Source organism: Hemicordylus capensis, chromosome 1, assembly GCF_027244095.1.
Source record: "Hemicordylus capensis ecotype Gifberg chromosome 1, rHemCap1.1.pri, whole genome shotgun sequence".
NCBI classification, from domain to species: Eukaryota; Metazoa; Chordata; class Lepidosauria; order Squamata; family Cordylidae; genus Hemicordylus; species Hemicordylus capensis.
The window spans coordinates 192419016-192433585 of NC_069657.1; the positions used below are offsets into that span (position 1 = coordinate 192419016).

The 14570-nt window shown below is 44.6% G+C and overlaps 1 protein-coding gene across 4 annotated transcripts in view; it reads right to left on the reverse strand.

Moving 5' to 3' along the window:
• The window catches only part of LOC128331014 (sodium channel protein type 1 subunit alpha), a 179336-nt gene that overhangs the window by 80722 nt on the left and 84044 nt on the right, over positions 1–14570 (reverse strand). For all 4 annotated transcript variants that reach the window (XM_053264397.1, XM_053264383.1, XM_053264404.1 and 1 more), the window contains exons 2-3: positions 8054–8372; positions 2091–2211 (exon numbers count right to left, since the gene is read on the reverse strand). In XM_053264397.1, the coding sequence (XP_053120372.1) occupies positions 2091–2211; positions 8054–8320 (388 nt within the window). In that variant the 5' untranslated portion in view covers positions 8321–8372. The remainder of the gene's footprint in view (positions 1–2090; positions 2212–8053; positions 8373–14570) is intronic.

Sequence of the window (14570 nt, forward strand, 5' to 3'; positions counted from 1 at the left end):
CCGGCATGGTGCCAGCATGTATGTGGTGCCTGTGCATGTGCAGGCGCCATTTGCATGGTCAGTGACACCATGGTGATCATGCAAATGGTGCCTGCACATGCACAGATTCCATGTGCATTCTGGCACCATGCGGGGGTAATTGGGCCAAGTGCACCCCAGCAGGAAGATGCAATGGGGCGGCGGAGAGCACGTAAGGACCTGCTTGCCTCTTTCTTAAAGTTCCCACTTCCTGCTCCCCTCCCCGCAGTGTTGAGCCAGTGCTTGAACAACAGTTTGTGCACACCCCTACCCGCCTGTGTTGCCAAAACGGTGCTCAAACTGCGGTTCATGCACACCTCTACTTGGGGGGCATACAGAGGGCTGCATTGGGAAGAAGGAAGTAAGAAAGCTCCATCTCATGAGTGGAACTCCACTTATGGAAACTTGGATAATTTTCTAAGAATCAGCAATTTGATTTCACAGTGGCAAATCCATTTTTCCAAATATACAACCTGAACTTCACTTTACAATATCTTGATTTGTTTAAGCAACCCTTCTGTATTTCCCCCCAAAAGCAAATATCAGAATTTTCATTTCATTCATTTCAAACATAAAAACTACCTGTGCTACTGGAAACCATTAGTCAACTTCTTTGGGAAATGAAATCAGCAAAGGAGGTTATTGCTCTTATGAAACATAAGGAAACAGTAAAAAAAAAATCCAGCAGTGATAATTTGTCTAGAATCAACAGAAGCCATCTCATTCTTAGTTATTGATCTAATTTATTTACATCCTATCATTCTCCCTGACAACAGGCATCTGATAATCAGACACAATTAATAAACAATAAGTGCAATTTTTTAAATGGTGACTGATGAAACACTGTAGTGATGGGCAGTGATGGAAAATGTCCACTCCCTAGGCCTCAAATGTTGCTTCTTGTTAAATTATTCACATAATTGAGAAATAAGCACTGGGAATACAAGTCAGAATCTGCAATCTAGATAAGCACTGGAATGCCTTTCTTCGCAGTATATTCAAAGGTCTTAAAGATTTTTTTATGGTCAGAAATTCTTTGGATTCCTTTATGTATGTTGTCTTGATAATTTCTTCTAATCTAATTTTTATTCATCAGTTTTATATATCTTTTTCAAGAAAACTAGAAAAAAATCCCAACAAAGCAGTTTCACACACAAAAAGTAGACATACTACAGCAAGATATTATCATTACACAGGAATCCTGTAATGATGGGAATATTAAAAGACAATATAGGATTGCCACAAGACAATAAGAAAAATAAAAACAGAATTAATCGGCCATTCTTAGAGAGTCAGAGGTCCATTAGACATGTTATATACAGCCACTAGACGGAGGCCACATTAAATTAGTACAGGGGGCAGCTGTCTCCCGGTGGCGAGTCATTCTCATCCCACACATTGCCACATGCAGTGACTCACCATGTTGATCAGGTTATTTTCTCTCCTAGGAAAAAGGGGTCTGTGGTAGAGTGGAGAAGATGGTCTAATCAGCGTGATAGTTTACTGCAAATAATGAGCAGTTTTTGGCAAGCAGACAGCTGCCATATTAAGCAATTTAATGCAGTGACTACATGGTAGCCTATATGTTCATCAGCTGCAAATTTGTCACTGATAAATGACAGTAAATAAACTTTAGGGTTTAGGGAGTATTTGGAGCATTGAATGACTTTCCACTAACTCCCCTGCCTTGCACTACACTATTCCTGGGGGCCTCCCAACCACTGTTCCCTCTAACAGGGATTCCCAGATGTTGTTGACCACAACTCCCATAATTCCCAGCCAAAGGCCATTTCAGCTGAGGATGCTGGGAGTTGTAGTGAACAACATCTGGGAATCCCTGTTAGAAGGAACACTGCTCTCAACCGTCAGAGCTGGCTTTCTGTGGGCCCTGAGGCTGCAGTGCTCCAAACCAATATTTTTTTTAAAAAATAAATACATTATTTGGAACTTCATTATTTACACCTAACAGTGTAAAATAAGGAACAGTAAGGGGCATAAGATAATTAAACAAAAAGTATTTGTAAACTGCTAATTTAAAACAAAAAAATTCAAAACAATCACTTGAAAAGGATATGAATGTACCAAAATCTTAATAGCTATTTTTCTAAGAGGGTTGAAAGGAGTTAAAATGTATAGGGCAGGGGTGGCACTGAATCGGAAAATTGCCTTCCCTCTATTCAATACTATAAAAGTCTGAAAGAAAAGAAGAAAGAGTGAAAGCAATTTCAAATGTACACATTTCTAGATTCATTTCTCTTTATTAACTGTTTAAAATGGTAAAATACACTCACCAAATTCATTATTACTGGCATCCTATGTAAAAAGTCTAAAGATGAAGATTTGTCATTCCTTACCTGATAAATTGTACCGTATTTGCTGTATTAAGAAACAACAATTGTGTTCTCACGTATCAGCACAAGATACATGAGTATCTTTATAACTTAATTTCAGCACCATCATTAATTGTACCCATAATGGCACTACCTTTCCATTTCAAGCAGAAGGGACATAGGCAAACTCTAATGTTTTACGCAGTTCCTGACCAGTAGAATTCTTTTCCAATGTGAAAATTCACAGAGGGGTTCTTCAGGGAATTAAAACTGTAATTAGCAGGGTAGTACTAATCCAAGAGATACCTTACTGCAGTTTTGACTCCTAGGTGCAGATGGTGCTGAACTTCATAATTACCTGGTTCGGTATCACCCAACTTGTCATGCTTGGATGTATTACAAAACAAGAGCCATTTCTTCCAGAAGGGTTTCTCTCACATGGAATGTTAACTTACATTCTGTACACAGGACAGAGGCATGTTGGGAGATATTGCAGCTGTTTTGCTTTTCTGCACCATAACAGATCTAGTGGAACCACGTGCAGGTGGAAGATCGAGACAAGCATGTTGAGAGGCAAAGAACCCGAGCTGATCCTGTGAGAGTGAAACTGGCTATCTTAAGGGAAAATGCTGCCCTCTTTCCCTATCAAATGCATCTTCAAAAGAGGAATGCAATTAATGTCTGGATAGTTCCGTGTACATACTCCTTCACTGAGGAGTGACCTGCTTTGGGGGCATAGAGTACTGCATGGGGAGGGGAAAATAGCCAGAAATTGGTTGGAGGCACCTTGCATGAGTGACACTCTGCTCACGGAAGGTGCTACCACTAGAATCTTTGCCATTTCCTTATCTACTGTAGCCCCAACTCCATGCTGTCCCTGCAGCCCCAGGTTCCATTACTGCTCGTGCAATTCTGGGTCCAACCCATTAGGTTCTCATAAATGCTATGATTTCATAGTGGAGCATTCCAAGTAAATGAGTCAGTGTTCAGCCACCCTGGAATAAGCAGCTTAAGCATGCGAGGGCAAAATCCTATATGAATGGTGGAAAACAACTGGGCATATGCAATCTTCTGGAGCCACTTCTGGAATAATGGGGAGCAAAGGCTATGTGGCGCTAATGATGATCATAAAGTCAATGATCTGCCCTTGTCCTGTGCTGGGAAGTCAAGAGAAACAGGCACAATGTGATGAGAGGGGGAGATGTGACAAAAAGAAGAACACTGGATGGAGCAAAACAAGAACTAGACACAAGAACCAAAGCAAATCAGTGGGGTAAGAAACTCTGGCAGCATCAGGTGAGGAAGCTTGTTTACTGGCTACAAGCCTAGACCAAGCAGCTGTGTGGGGTGGAACTGAGCATGAACTTCCCAGGTCAATAACCCAACCATTGGAACATCTGGTCTTTATATAGAAGAACTGTTGACAGTAAACAATTTGGCAGTCCAGGTGATCAAGAATATCAGGTAACTTTGATGTGAAACACAATAGAAGAAAGGTTAATGATGTAATCTAGTCTTTGGAATATTGTAGTGCTTTTCAGTCTGCCAGGTGCATTGTAGGTTACACAGGCTGCAAGCAGGTGCACTACAGACTGGAGTGATCCTGGCTATAATAAAATAAACAAATGCCAAGAGCAATAATTCATATGTCCCCTGAGTGCGTTGTCCCAGGAACTTAAACCAACGATTGTGATATGGCACTAACCTGTGTTAGGACCAGTCTGTACAAGACTGAATCATTGCCTTTTGCTGCTTGAGCAAAGGAAATGTGTTGCTTGCCAGCCCCATTCCCTTGCCCAGAAGCAGCACTGGCATCACTCCACCACCCTTCACTGGCTCCACCTTCCACCTCATTGGTTTTGATGCCTCCTCTCCCTCTCCTGCACTGGCCTCACTTTTCAGGCATGTCCACACTGCTGTTTGGAGATCCAGCTAGCAGCTGCAGCATATTACTGGCCTCTACTATTGCCACTGATACTCCAGGAGAAAAAGTGAGCCATGATGGAGAATGAGGGCCAGTGGGGTTGAAAGAGTATAGGGAGGGTGGCGACAGTGGGAGTGAGGCAAAGCAGCAGCAGCAGCAGCAGCAGGCAGGTGTGACACCTGGGACAGAACAAAGGTGCCCACACTTGATCCCCGAGGCTGTTGCCTCATGGGGGAGCCACCCCCGAATCCTCTGCTTGAGCAAAGGAAATGTGTTGCTTGCCAGCCCCATTCCCTTGCCCAGAAGCAGCACTGGCATCACTCCACCACCCTTCACTGGCTCCACCTTCCACCTCATTGGTTTTGATGCCTCCTCTCCCTCTCCTGCACTGGCCTCACTTTTCAGGCATGTCCACACTGCTGTTTGGAGATCCAGCTAGCAGCTGCAGCATATTACTGGCCTCTACTATTGCCACTGATACTCCAGGAGAAAAAGTGAGCCATGATGGAGAATGAGGGCCAGTGGGGTTGAAAGAGTATAGGGAGGGTGGCGACAGTGGGAGTGAGGCAAAGCAGCAGCAGCAGCAGCAGCAGGCAGGTGTGACACCTGGGACAGAACAAAGGTGCCCACACTTGATCCCCGAGGCTGTTGCCTCATGGGGGAGCCACCCCCGAATCCATACAAACAAATGGCCACAAGAAGGTCAACTGAATGAGGGGTGCACCATGCTTGTAGTGAAGAGTCATAGGACTGGTTCCAGCCAAACACAATGGGCAACACAAATCCACATTAACAGTATGGCTATATCAAGTGTTGGTGCAGTAAATGTGGGTTGGTTGTGAGTTACGTCCATGGTGGAGCAATCCCTTGGCCCTTTCATCCCATGCAACTGAGCTCTCATTTCTAATTGGCCCTTAGAGAAGGAATGCATTCCATTTCCCTCTGATCTGAGTCAACACCAGATCAGAAACACCACTTCAAGTCTTTATGGGTAACATGCTTGAAGGAGATGTATGTGGACTCTGTTTGCTATTCTGGCATTAGGCTGCAGTGTCAGTTACTTTAACCCACATCACACTTCGCAGTGTGACAGTGCTGCTGTTATTGAAATGACACATGGGAGAACAACTTGACACACAGAGATCATGAGGAGTTTGTGTTGGGCAGGAGGAGTTTTCAAACTACAGCTAATATAAAAGTCGATATCTGATGCCTGAAGGGAATAGGTTGAAAGCAACAAAATCAGAAGCTGTGTTGCTGTACTGTGACAGAAATATTTTAAAAGGAGGTTGCTTGCTGCAAAAACAAAAACAAAAGCAAAGGAGAAAAAAAGCCCTTTCAGTATCTTTCCACTCTGTGACCACTGAGAACATAGGAGGTGTGAGAGGGAAAGTCTGCAAAGATGCCAGAATATTGCAAAGTAGCTAGGATGAAGAATTGTCCTCAGAAATGTCTTAATTGCGGCATAGAGGCCTGAGCCTGAGATTGCTTGTACTTGTCTATCCTTCAGGGTTGTGCCACAAATCTGTGTAGCTGAAGCAATGAATGCATTGTTTGGTTTCTACTACAAAATTAAAGCAGATTATTAGAGTAGATACTTTAATAACACGTAAATAAAAAACAACATGTTTTGGCAGCTTCTCGTCTCCTTTAAGCATGGTGAAATCTACCCACCTGAGAGCAGAATTTAACCATGGCCAGAAGCCTGAAGGCAGGGCTGGCCTTAGAACGGAGTGAGCCAACTGGGAGAGTTGCTCAGGGAGCCAAGCGGAGCCTGGTGGCTCACTGCTTGTTGAGTGCACAGCCTGTGAGAGTTCAGCTGGATCCCAGGACGGGAGCAGGAGGACACTGGCAGCAAAGGAGCAAATGACTGAGGTAGTTCTGGGCCCTTTCCATGGGCATTGCTGGAAAAGTCTGGGCACAGCAGGAGAGGCTCTTATATTACTAGGCTTTGCAATCCTGCACAAGCCACACAACCCGGCAACACTAATAAACCAACAGGGTGGGGTGCCAAGGGCACTCCATGCTCCGAGCACTATTTACCTGAGGGCTGGCCCTGTTGGAACATCCGGGTTCCTTACGAGAAGAGCTGCTAGGCCAGGACCTGGTTTCCTGCTCTTTTCCTGCACCAGTCCTTCTTATCCTCTGCAGTGAGGCAAAACTGGAGGACAGTTTGCTAAAACAGCCAGGCGGGTGGGCAAAAGGACTGCTGCAGGAACAGCAGGTGGAAGTCGTAACACACATTCCCTTTCTTTTTTTGGAATTCTTCAATGGGCAGACCTTATGGTCATGTTTCGACTGTCCAGCTTCCAGGTTGTACAGCCCTGTTCACATGCAAGCGGTCTCAAGGATGGCGTTTCTGCATTGTTCTCCTTATATTTTTCTGAATGACCAGGATCCAAAGAACTATGTGGGCACGCACAGTGGGATTGTTCACCCCTGAACAGCAAGCCCCCATGCATATAGCAAACCATGGAAGGTTCTAAAATCTCTAGTCCCGCTTGGGGATATGGAACCATTTGTGTGGTTCTTTGGATCCCAGCCAGTGTATACAGAGGAACATTATGCCAAGCATCCATCTGTGTACATTGAGGGTATCAGTTTCACACACACTTAAAGAAGCATTACAATGGTTAGTTTTGTTGTAGGGCTCCTATACCTTTGAACAGCGACACACAGAGCAGAAATTCAGCTGGTGAAGCTTTATATCTCCATGCTAGGAAAAGCGTCATTAGCTCAGTCTATGCCTGTCATGTAGCTATGAAAGGTACAGGAGCTTTTCAGGAAAAGATTGGTACTGTAAGCACAGACCACTGACATAAACTGAGATTTCACAGGGTGGGAAGCAAAGAGTAAGGATCAGTTATGCACGGCTGAAGCCAGTGAGAGGGTACTTCCAGCTGGCAATAAACTACATGATGGGAAAAGCTTGAACACAAGTTTCAAGTGCAAGTTTATTCACCTTCCACACACTTCTGCAGTCTTTCATTTTCTTTCCCAGTGCGAATTCACGCTGTGTTCAGACACAGAACAGAGTCCTTGTGTTATTTTCACAGTGCCATTTGCTGACCAGCTCTTGCTTTCTGAGGAGAGCCAACTACAACTACTTTGGCAAATGGGGGAAAGGGCTTGCTCTCTTGGAAAGCAAGAGCTGACCACCAGGTGGTGCTGCAAACATTGCATGAGGTCTCTGCTCTGTTTCTGCACACAGCATGAAATTGTACTGGGAAATAAGACAGAAACCTGCAGGCGTGTGTGGCGGGGGTGAGTCAACTGGCACTTGAAATTTGTGCTCAAGCTTTCCCCATAGCACAGCTGTCTGGAAGGACCCAGAATTATGTGCCAGTGACTGCCGCATTGGATGGTGGTTTTTTTTCCATTTACAAGTTGTCTAATGTGCAACCGGTTATAATTTCAGATTGAGACACATTTAATTGTTCTAATATAGACAGTCTTTTTCTTTGTTTCTTTTGCTTGATAACTTTCTGAGGAAGGAAAATGTACATAATTTTTCAAGCACAGACTTTCAGTGATTTCGTTAGCAATCCATTTTTTCAGATGAATACACAGAAACATCACTGCAGTATAACCCCTTCTCCTTACACAGAAATATTATTTTCAGACCTGGTTTGCCGCAGGTAATGGAGATTTCAAAAGGAAGCATCTGCAAATTATAGGTTGTATTCCTGACAGCAGGAAATAGGGGACGAGGGGACAAATAAAAGAAAACCGAAGCAGGCACTGCTACAGGAAAGTAAAGTGCTTGCTATGAAACACTCACTTTTTGATGGAGATAAAATGGGTCCAGATCCTCCAAGGGCTCAGCCACCATTCCTGGAGGTATGTCTCCATAAATAAATGGCAGTGATTTGCCAGCCTCCAAGTCACTACTCGGCTTTGGGCCATTTTCATCGTCGATGTCTTTACTGTCTTGTTTGGACTGCTTAGCCTTTTCTGCAGCAATGCGTTGTTCAATAGCTGCAAGAGACTCTCTAGTGAAGTAGTGAAAGCTGTCAGGTCCTGGTGGTACAAGCACTGGCTGCTCCATCTTTTCATCCTGCACATTTTAATTACCATTTATTCTCCTGCATAAGGAAATACTGAAAGAAAGAACAAAAGGGGTGAGGTGGTGGGGTGGGGAGAAGATAACTATTCAGACTAAAGAATAAAGAAAATTTTGCATGGTCTCTTTTGATTACGATGACGTAAAATCATGCAAATAACCAATGACACAGTTAAAATCACAACTGAAAAGAATGAAACTACTCAGAGATACACTCTACCACACTACTCTGCCACACTCTACCATACCTTTCATGAGGTGAGGCGAGGCAGTGGCCTCAGGTAGGCCTCAGGATAATGTGGGTGCCAGCAGGGCATTAAGAATGCAATGCTGCTCTTGCAGCAGCTCTTCCAGACCAACCCTTGCAAACTTTGCAAGGAGCATGGGGAGTGCCCTCTTCTCCTCACCCCCCTGCAAAGCTTACAAGGAGCACAAAAAGAGACTGCTGGATGCTTTTCAGGCAGCAGGCATAACCACGAGGCTTTACTGTGAGTTTGGGGCATAATAGATATTCCTACACAAAAAGAGGGTTTTAAAAAACCTGAACATAGGTTCCAGTACAGAGGGGAAAACCCAAATCGTGTGTGAAGTGCTCTCTGAAATATTGCACAGTCTTTGGGGTAAATCTGGCCAATATGTGAACGCATGCCCACCCTCCCAAAGTAAACTCGTGGGAAAGTTGCCATCTGAAAAACCTCCTGGTGACCTTCCCTCCCCCTTGTCCCTGTGCCACTTTCAAGTTTGCAAGGGCTGGTTTTGAAAGGGGGCTGGCCCCAACCATAGGCGTGGGGCAAGGCAGCATCTGGGCTGCCCTTTCTACCACAAGGCATTGGTTCTGCACAGCCTCTTTCTTTCACTGGGACCTCTTTGTAGTTAGGGTGTCCCCCCTGCCCCGGGGCTCTGTACCTTGGCTGCAAGGCCAGCAGAAATTTGTCAGGTGAAGCTTTTCTTAGCATACAGCTCCAGTGATGGGGAAGTTCTCACTTTCTGAACTTCTGCTTGATTGTGTAGTGCCAAAAGGCAGGGGAGCCCTACCATGGGGTTTTTACTGAAAGCCCACTGGAATGAACAGGGTTTGCCCAACAGTTCTGTCTAGCAGATGGTGTCCTAAAATATCTGCCTCCTTGCTTCTTGGTGTGCCAATTACTTAAGTCAAAGCACTACTCAATTTTAGAGACCGTTTAATCTTTTTTTTAAGGCTGTAAGCAAACAGAATAGAAGGTATGTTGCTCTCAGAGGGCAGAAATAGCTCCTTTTCATTGCAAGCGATAATTTATTAATTATTGAAAAACATCGTCCCACTATAGAATCCTAGGGGAGTACATTTGTTAATTACAAAAGGGTCTAATTCAGCAGCTTTTCCTTGCACTTGGTTTCAGCTGGATTAAGCCTATGATGATATTTTCAGAATCAGGTCATAGCAGAACAGAAATGGCATTTCTGTTTTTGAAGACAGGGAAAAACAACAACATTAGATAGGTGGGAGAGTGGGCGGGGGAATGCAACACAGCAAAACACATTTTCACCAACCCCAATATGTGTGGCACCTACAGAGCCACAGCACACGTGTGCATGATAGTTATTTTAAAAAAGCATATGCTCATCGTTTCACGTTAATGGAGGTTCGACATATTGCTTGGGAAATATGTTTGGAACTGAAGGGTATAAAACACTGTAATAAATAGAATATGCAGCCAAAAATCAGCATGGCAACCAGGAGGGGGGGAAAGAGCCCAAGTGCTCATGAAAACTGCTTATGCTGCACCTTTTCTGCTGCTGAATGGTTTTCTGATTTTTGCAGGCAGAGTGTTCAAATGTGCATTGGGCACATCCCACCCCCTCCCTTCGAGACTTGATGTGTCTGCAATCTCCACCCATTGGCAGGCTGCCTTAAAGGAGGGCTGCGATTGTCAGCGCCAGACCACATACACTGGGCAAAAGCAGGAGATGAAGAATGGCAGAGAGAAGTGCAAAAGCAAGAGCTAATAAGCAAGGAGACAGATACTGGGAGAGGAGTGAGCCACAGGAAGAGAGGAGGAGAATTTGTTTCAAGTGGGGCGGGGGAAGAAGGCAGGAGAGAGAGAGTGACTCTGTGAAGAGGAAAAGAAAGAGAGAGAAAACTAGCAGTTACTTTCGGAATTATATAAGGGAAATAAATAAATAAAAATCAATAGTGTTCTCTGAACAAGGGAGAAAAGTGGAATTAAAGAGCCAGGAAGACAAAATGGTTGGAAAACGAAAGGAAACAACTGTCCTCCTTGGTTCTGATTTGATGACAAATTGCAAAAATGCTCTGCAAAAGACCTCAGACATTTTCTCTCAATTGCAAGTATTTGGGTGAGGGTAAAGAAAGAAGTTGCTTGATAGCAGCAGGAAAAGCCCTGCACTGCGAAAATAGCTAATGGATGCTTAATGCACGTGCATAGCAAATCAAGCTCCAAATTTAAAATTCTCCTTTGACCACATCTGTTAAGAGGATACATTTCAATGTACTCCAGGCTTAACATCTGAACTGACATGTAAAGGGATATGTAGGAGTGTTTCACTTGGAATGACAATTGCAGCTTTCCCAGATGTTATGTTTGCAAGTTAGATGGAATTGATAAGCACTGTATTTTAACCTGAACAACTGCCAGTTCACATACATTTTCATATGATGAACCTGATGTAATTTTAATTGGTGTGCGTGTATGGGCATATAATACAACCCATATACAACTACTGCTGTCCAAGTGTAGAGGAGCAGATTCAGGGGCATAGCTAGGTGAGAACGGGCCCGGGTTCACACCTCTCCCCAACAGCCCTTTGGAGTGAGGGAAATAATGAGGAAAAATAGGGAGGGGTGGACCTGGGGGGCCCTCAAGAGCTGTGGGACTCGGGTTCTTTGAACCAATCAGCACAATTATAGCTACACCCCTGAATACACACACACACACACTTGCATTTTGGGCGGTATGCAGACATGTTAAATAAATAAATAAATAAATAAATAAATAACCAAATACAAGCTCTCAGGGCATAATATGGGTGATTCAGAGTCGGCGCTCCTGTGTGCTCCTAAGTAACCAACGGCAGTCTTGTGCTTTTGCGCAAGAGCACGGATACCCAAAGGAGTGCACCTGCACTTTGGGAGAGCTACTTACATTGGAAATGAAGTGCAGGCAGACTAAGGGTTTGCACTCTTGCTCAAATGCGCAGGACCACTGGCGGTTCCTTAGTAGTCTGCAGCAGCATGGGCTGCTCTGAATTGCCCACATTATGCTGGGTAAAGTGTCCATCACAGGGGTTGCATTTATTTCCTGCGTCTGAAATAACTCCCTCGCTAACCCCTACACATGGAATTCCAGCCCCTGAATCTATACATGGTGTCACTCTCTATTTCTTCCTTCAAGCCCCTACTTTAAATCCACCTATTTCACATATCTTGTAGCATTTCCCCATTGCCAATTGTAAAGGTAAAGTTGTGCCATAGAGTTGGTGTCGACTCCTGGCGCACACAGAGCCCTGTGGTTGTCTTTGGTCGAATACAGGAGGGGTTTACCATTGCCATCTCCCATGAAGTAGGAGATGATGCCTTTCAGCATCTTCCTATATTGCTGCTGCCTGATAGAGGTGTTTCCCATAGTCTTCCCATAGTCTGGGAAACACAGCAGCGGGGATTCTAACCAGCAGCTTCTTGTTCCCTAGGCAAGTTACTTCCCTGCTGCACCATTAGGTGCCAATTGTAATCAAGCTTTAATGCCTCTGCCTGAATTCTTCCCTCCCAACCCTTGATTCTTCATGTCATCGCTGTCTTGTTTTCAGTATTCTCCTTGATGGTAAGCTGGAAGGCAGAAATGTGTCTATTTTACCTATGTGAAACAGGTCCTGTATCCATAATAAAATGAAATACATAAAAGGAGCAACGAACTTAATTCTGAATATGAGTCAGTTTATATAAACATTTTCTTCACATGGTCATGGAGTGTATGTAGGGAAAGTGAAAACTGGCAATTTAGGGTTGCCAACCCTCCCGGACTAGCCCGGAGACTCAAGGAATCAGCATCAATCTCCAGGTGGCTGCTGAAAGCAATCCTGGAGATTTTAATAGCTTGATATTGCTGAAAATATTGGAAAAATAAAATCTCCAGCAGTAGCTTCAGGCAAAGTTGGCAAACCTTAGGCAGATTTGAGGGAGGCATGATAACTTTGACACTCTTGAAAATCCCCATCTCCATAAGCAGCTGGTGCACAGCGGCTTATATACAGGGATTCGGGCTTTTTGGCTCTGTGACATCGGCCACTCCTTCGCCACTCCTAGCGCAAGTGGAGCGGGGGGGGGGGCGGCTCCATGCGAACGATTCTGTGTGTCAAAGCAGCTGCTCCGACTTCTAGCACTCTCAATGGGAGTCGGGTGCAGCTGCTCTGATGCACAATGCTGCTTATTCCTTGTGCAGAATAAAGTAGATTAATCATACATTGCTCCAGGAAGACTGAATTGATAATGTTTCCCAATTTATTAAATCTATTTTTATGCCAGAATGAATTCTGCTTCTGGTAAAATGCAATGAAAGAAACACTAGGCATAATGCTTTTCTCACCTTGGTTCCAGCAATTAACTCACTTCATTCCTGATGTCAAGAGTAATGATCATTCTGACAAAACACCTCATCTCTCTAAAACCTCAGATACAATTGGCATCTAAACAGTTATGTCCTGCCAAGGACGCTCTTCCATACATATGGTGTGCAACAATGACCCTTGAGTCTGAGAATTACTGGCAGAGACCATCCTTTTGTGAAAAAGCCACTTGTATAGATTTTTCTGTGGCAAACCAGCTCAATCGGTTATGTTTATTACGGAGATAGGTAGAACTGTGCAAGAAATCTTCTGACCAGGTTTTCCTGGCCAGAGGAAGTTGAAGATCTGCAAGGAGCAATTCGAAGGTGGCTTTTGAAAGGCGGCATCAGTGAAACGGTTCTCATTATTAATGATTGTAAAGAGAATTAAGTAACAATGCTATTGAGATGCCACACACGTTGAAAAGCCAATATATTCATTTGAGTGAATGCCACTTTAGGACTGTTTTGTAATGCTGCATTTTGTACCATTTATTTCTCAGGAGTGAGGGCTGGTTAGCTGAGACAACACCCTCCTTACATATAAAACCAGACTTGGAGTGACTACCAGCTTAAGATATTGTGCCATCTGCACCCTTTCTTGGAGAGATCCGACCCAGCCACAGTCATATGCCTTCGTATTATCCAGGGTAGATTTGCTGCAGGATGCTCTGTGTGCAGCTGCCTCTGAAAGCTCTGGAAGCTCCCAGTTGGTATCAAATCCTACAGTGAGAGTTCTAATGGTATCCTGCTGCACAGAGAGCCCACAACACCTGCCTTGGCTCCCTCTTTGCTTCTGGGCCTATTTCAAAGTTGTCGTTTTGACTTTTGAGGCTCTAAATGGTAATTGGCACCAGGTTTAAATGGAGGGCCATCTCCTCCCATCTGAACCTACCTGCTCTCCTGAGTCTTGAGCTGAAGTTGTGCTTTGCATTTCTCTCCTTTCAGAGATCAGGTGGGTGGGTATGTGGCGCAGGGGTTTCTGGGGCGATTGCACCAGGCGGCCAGGGGCATTGCTAGGTACTCAAAGGATCCAGGCTCTGGCCCACGGACCCCCTTTTGATAATTAAACTCAATCATGCCCCTTCTAAGAATAATTACATCTGACTTCTCCCCAAAGGGAAACTGGAGGAGAGAAGATCTGTCCTGGGGACTAAAGCATCTGTTTTGTCCCCAGCAGAGTGCTTTTTAGGGAGGAGACAGAGATGAGCAGTATTCAAGAAGGGACTGGCTGATGAGATTTGGGGCTCTGAGCCATTCATTGGGGGCCCAAGCCCCATGGGCCACTCCCTAATGATACCCCTGCACCAGGCCTCCACATTCCAAACTTTTTGGTGCTGAGTCAAAAAACAACAATCTGTTTCACAGGACCTTTAGGGTGGGGCATAGCATTAGCTTGCTTGCTAGATGCCTGTTTATCCTGCTGCTTTATTTTATTTTATTTTAACTTTTCTCTGCTGTTTTGCAGGGCTGTGCATCAGAGCGTCCAATGCCAATAAATTTGCAACACCCCCTTGGTGTCCCATGGAGGTGGCCACTCACATCCTGGCCATCTCCATGCAGTTCCTCGCATTTCTGGTGCCGGAGGGGACCCTTCTACAGAAATGGGAGCCCACGGGCCTGATTGGGAAGGTATG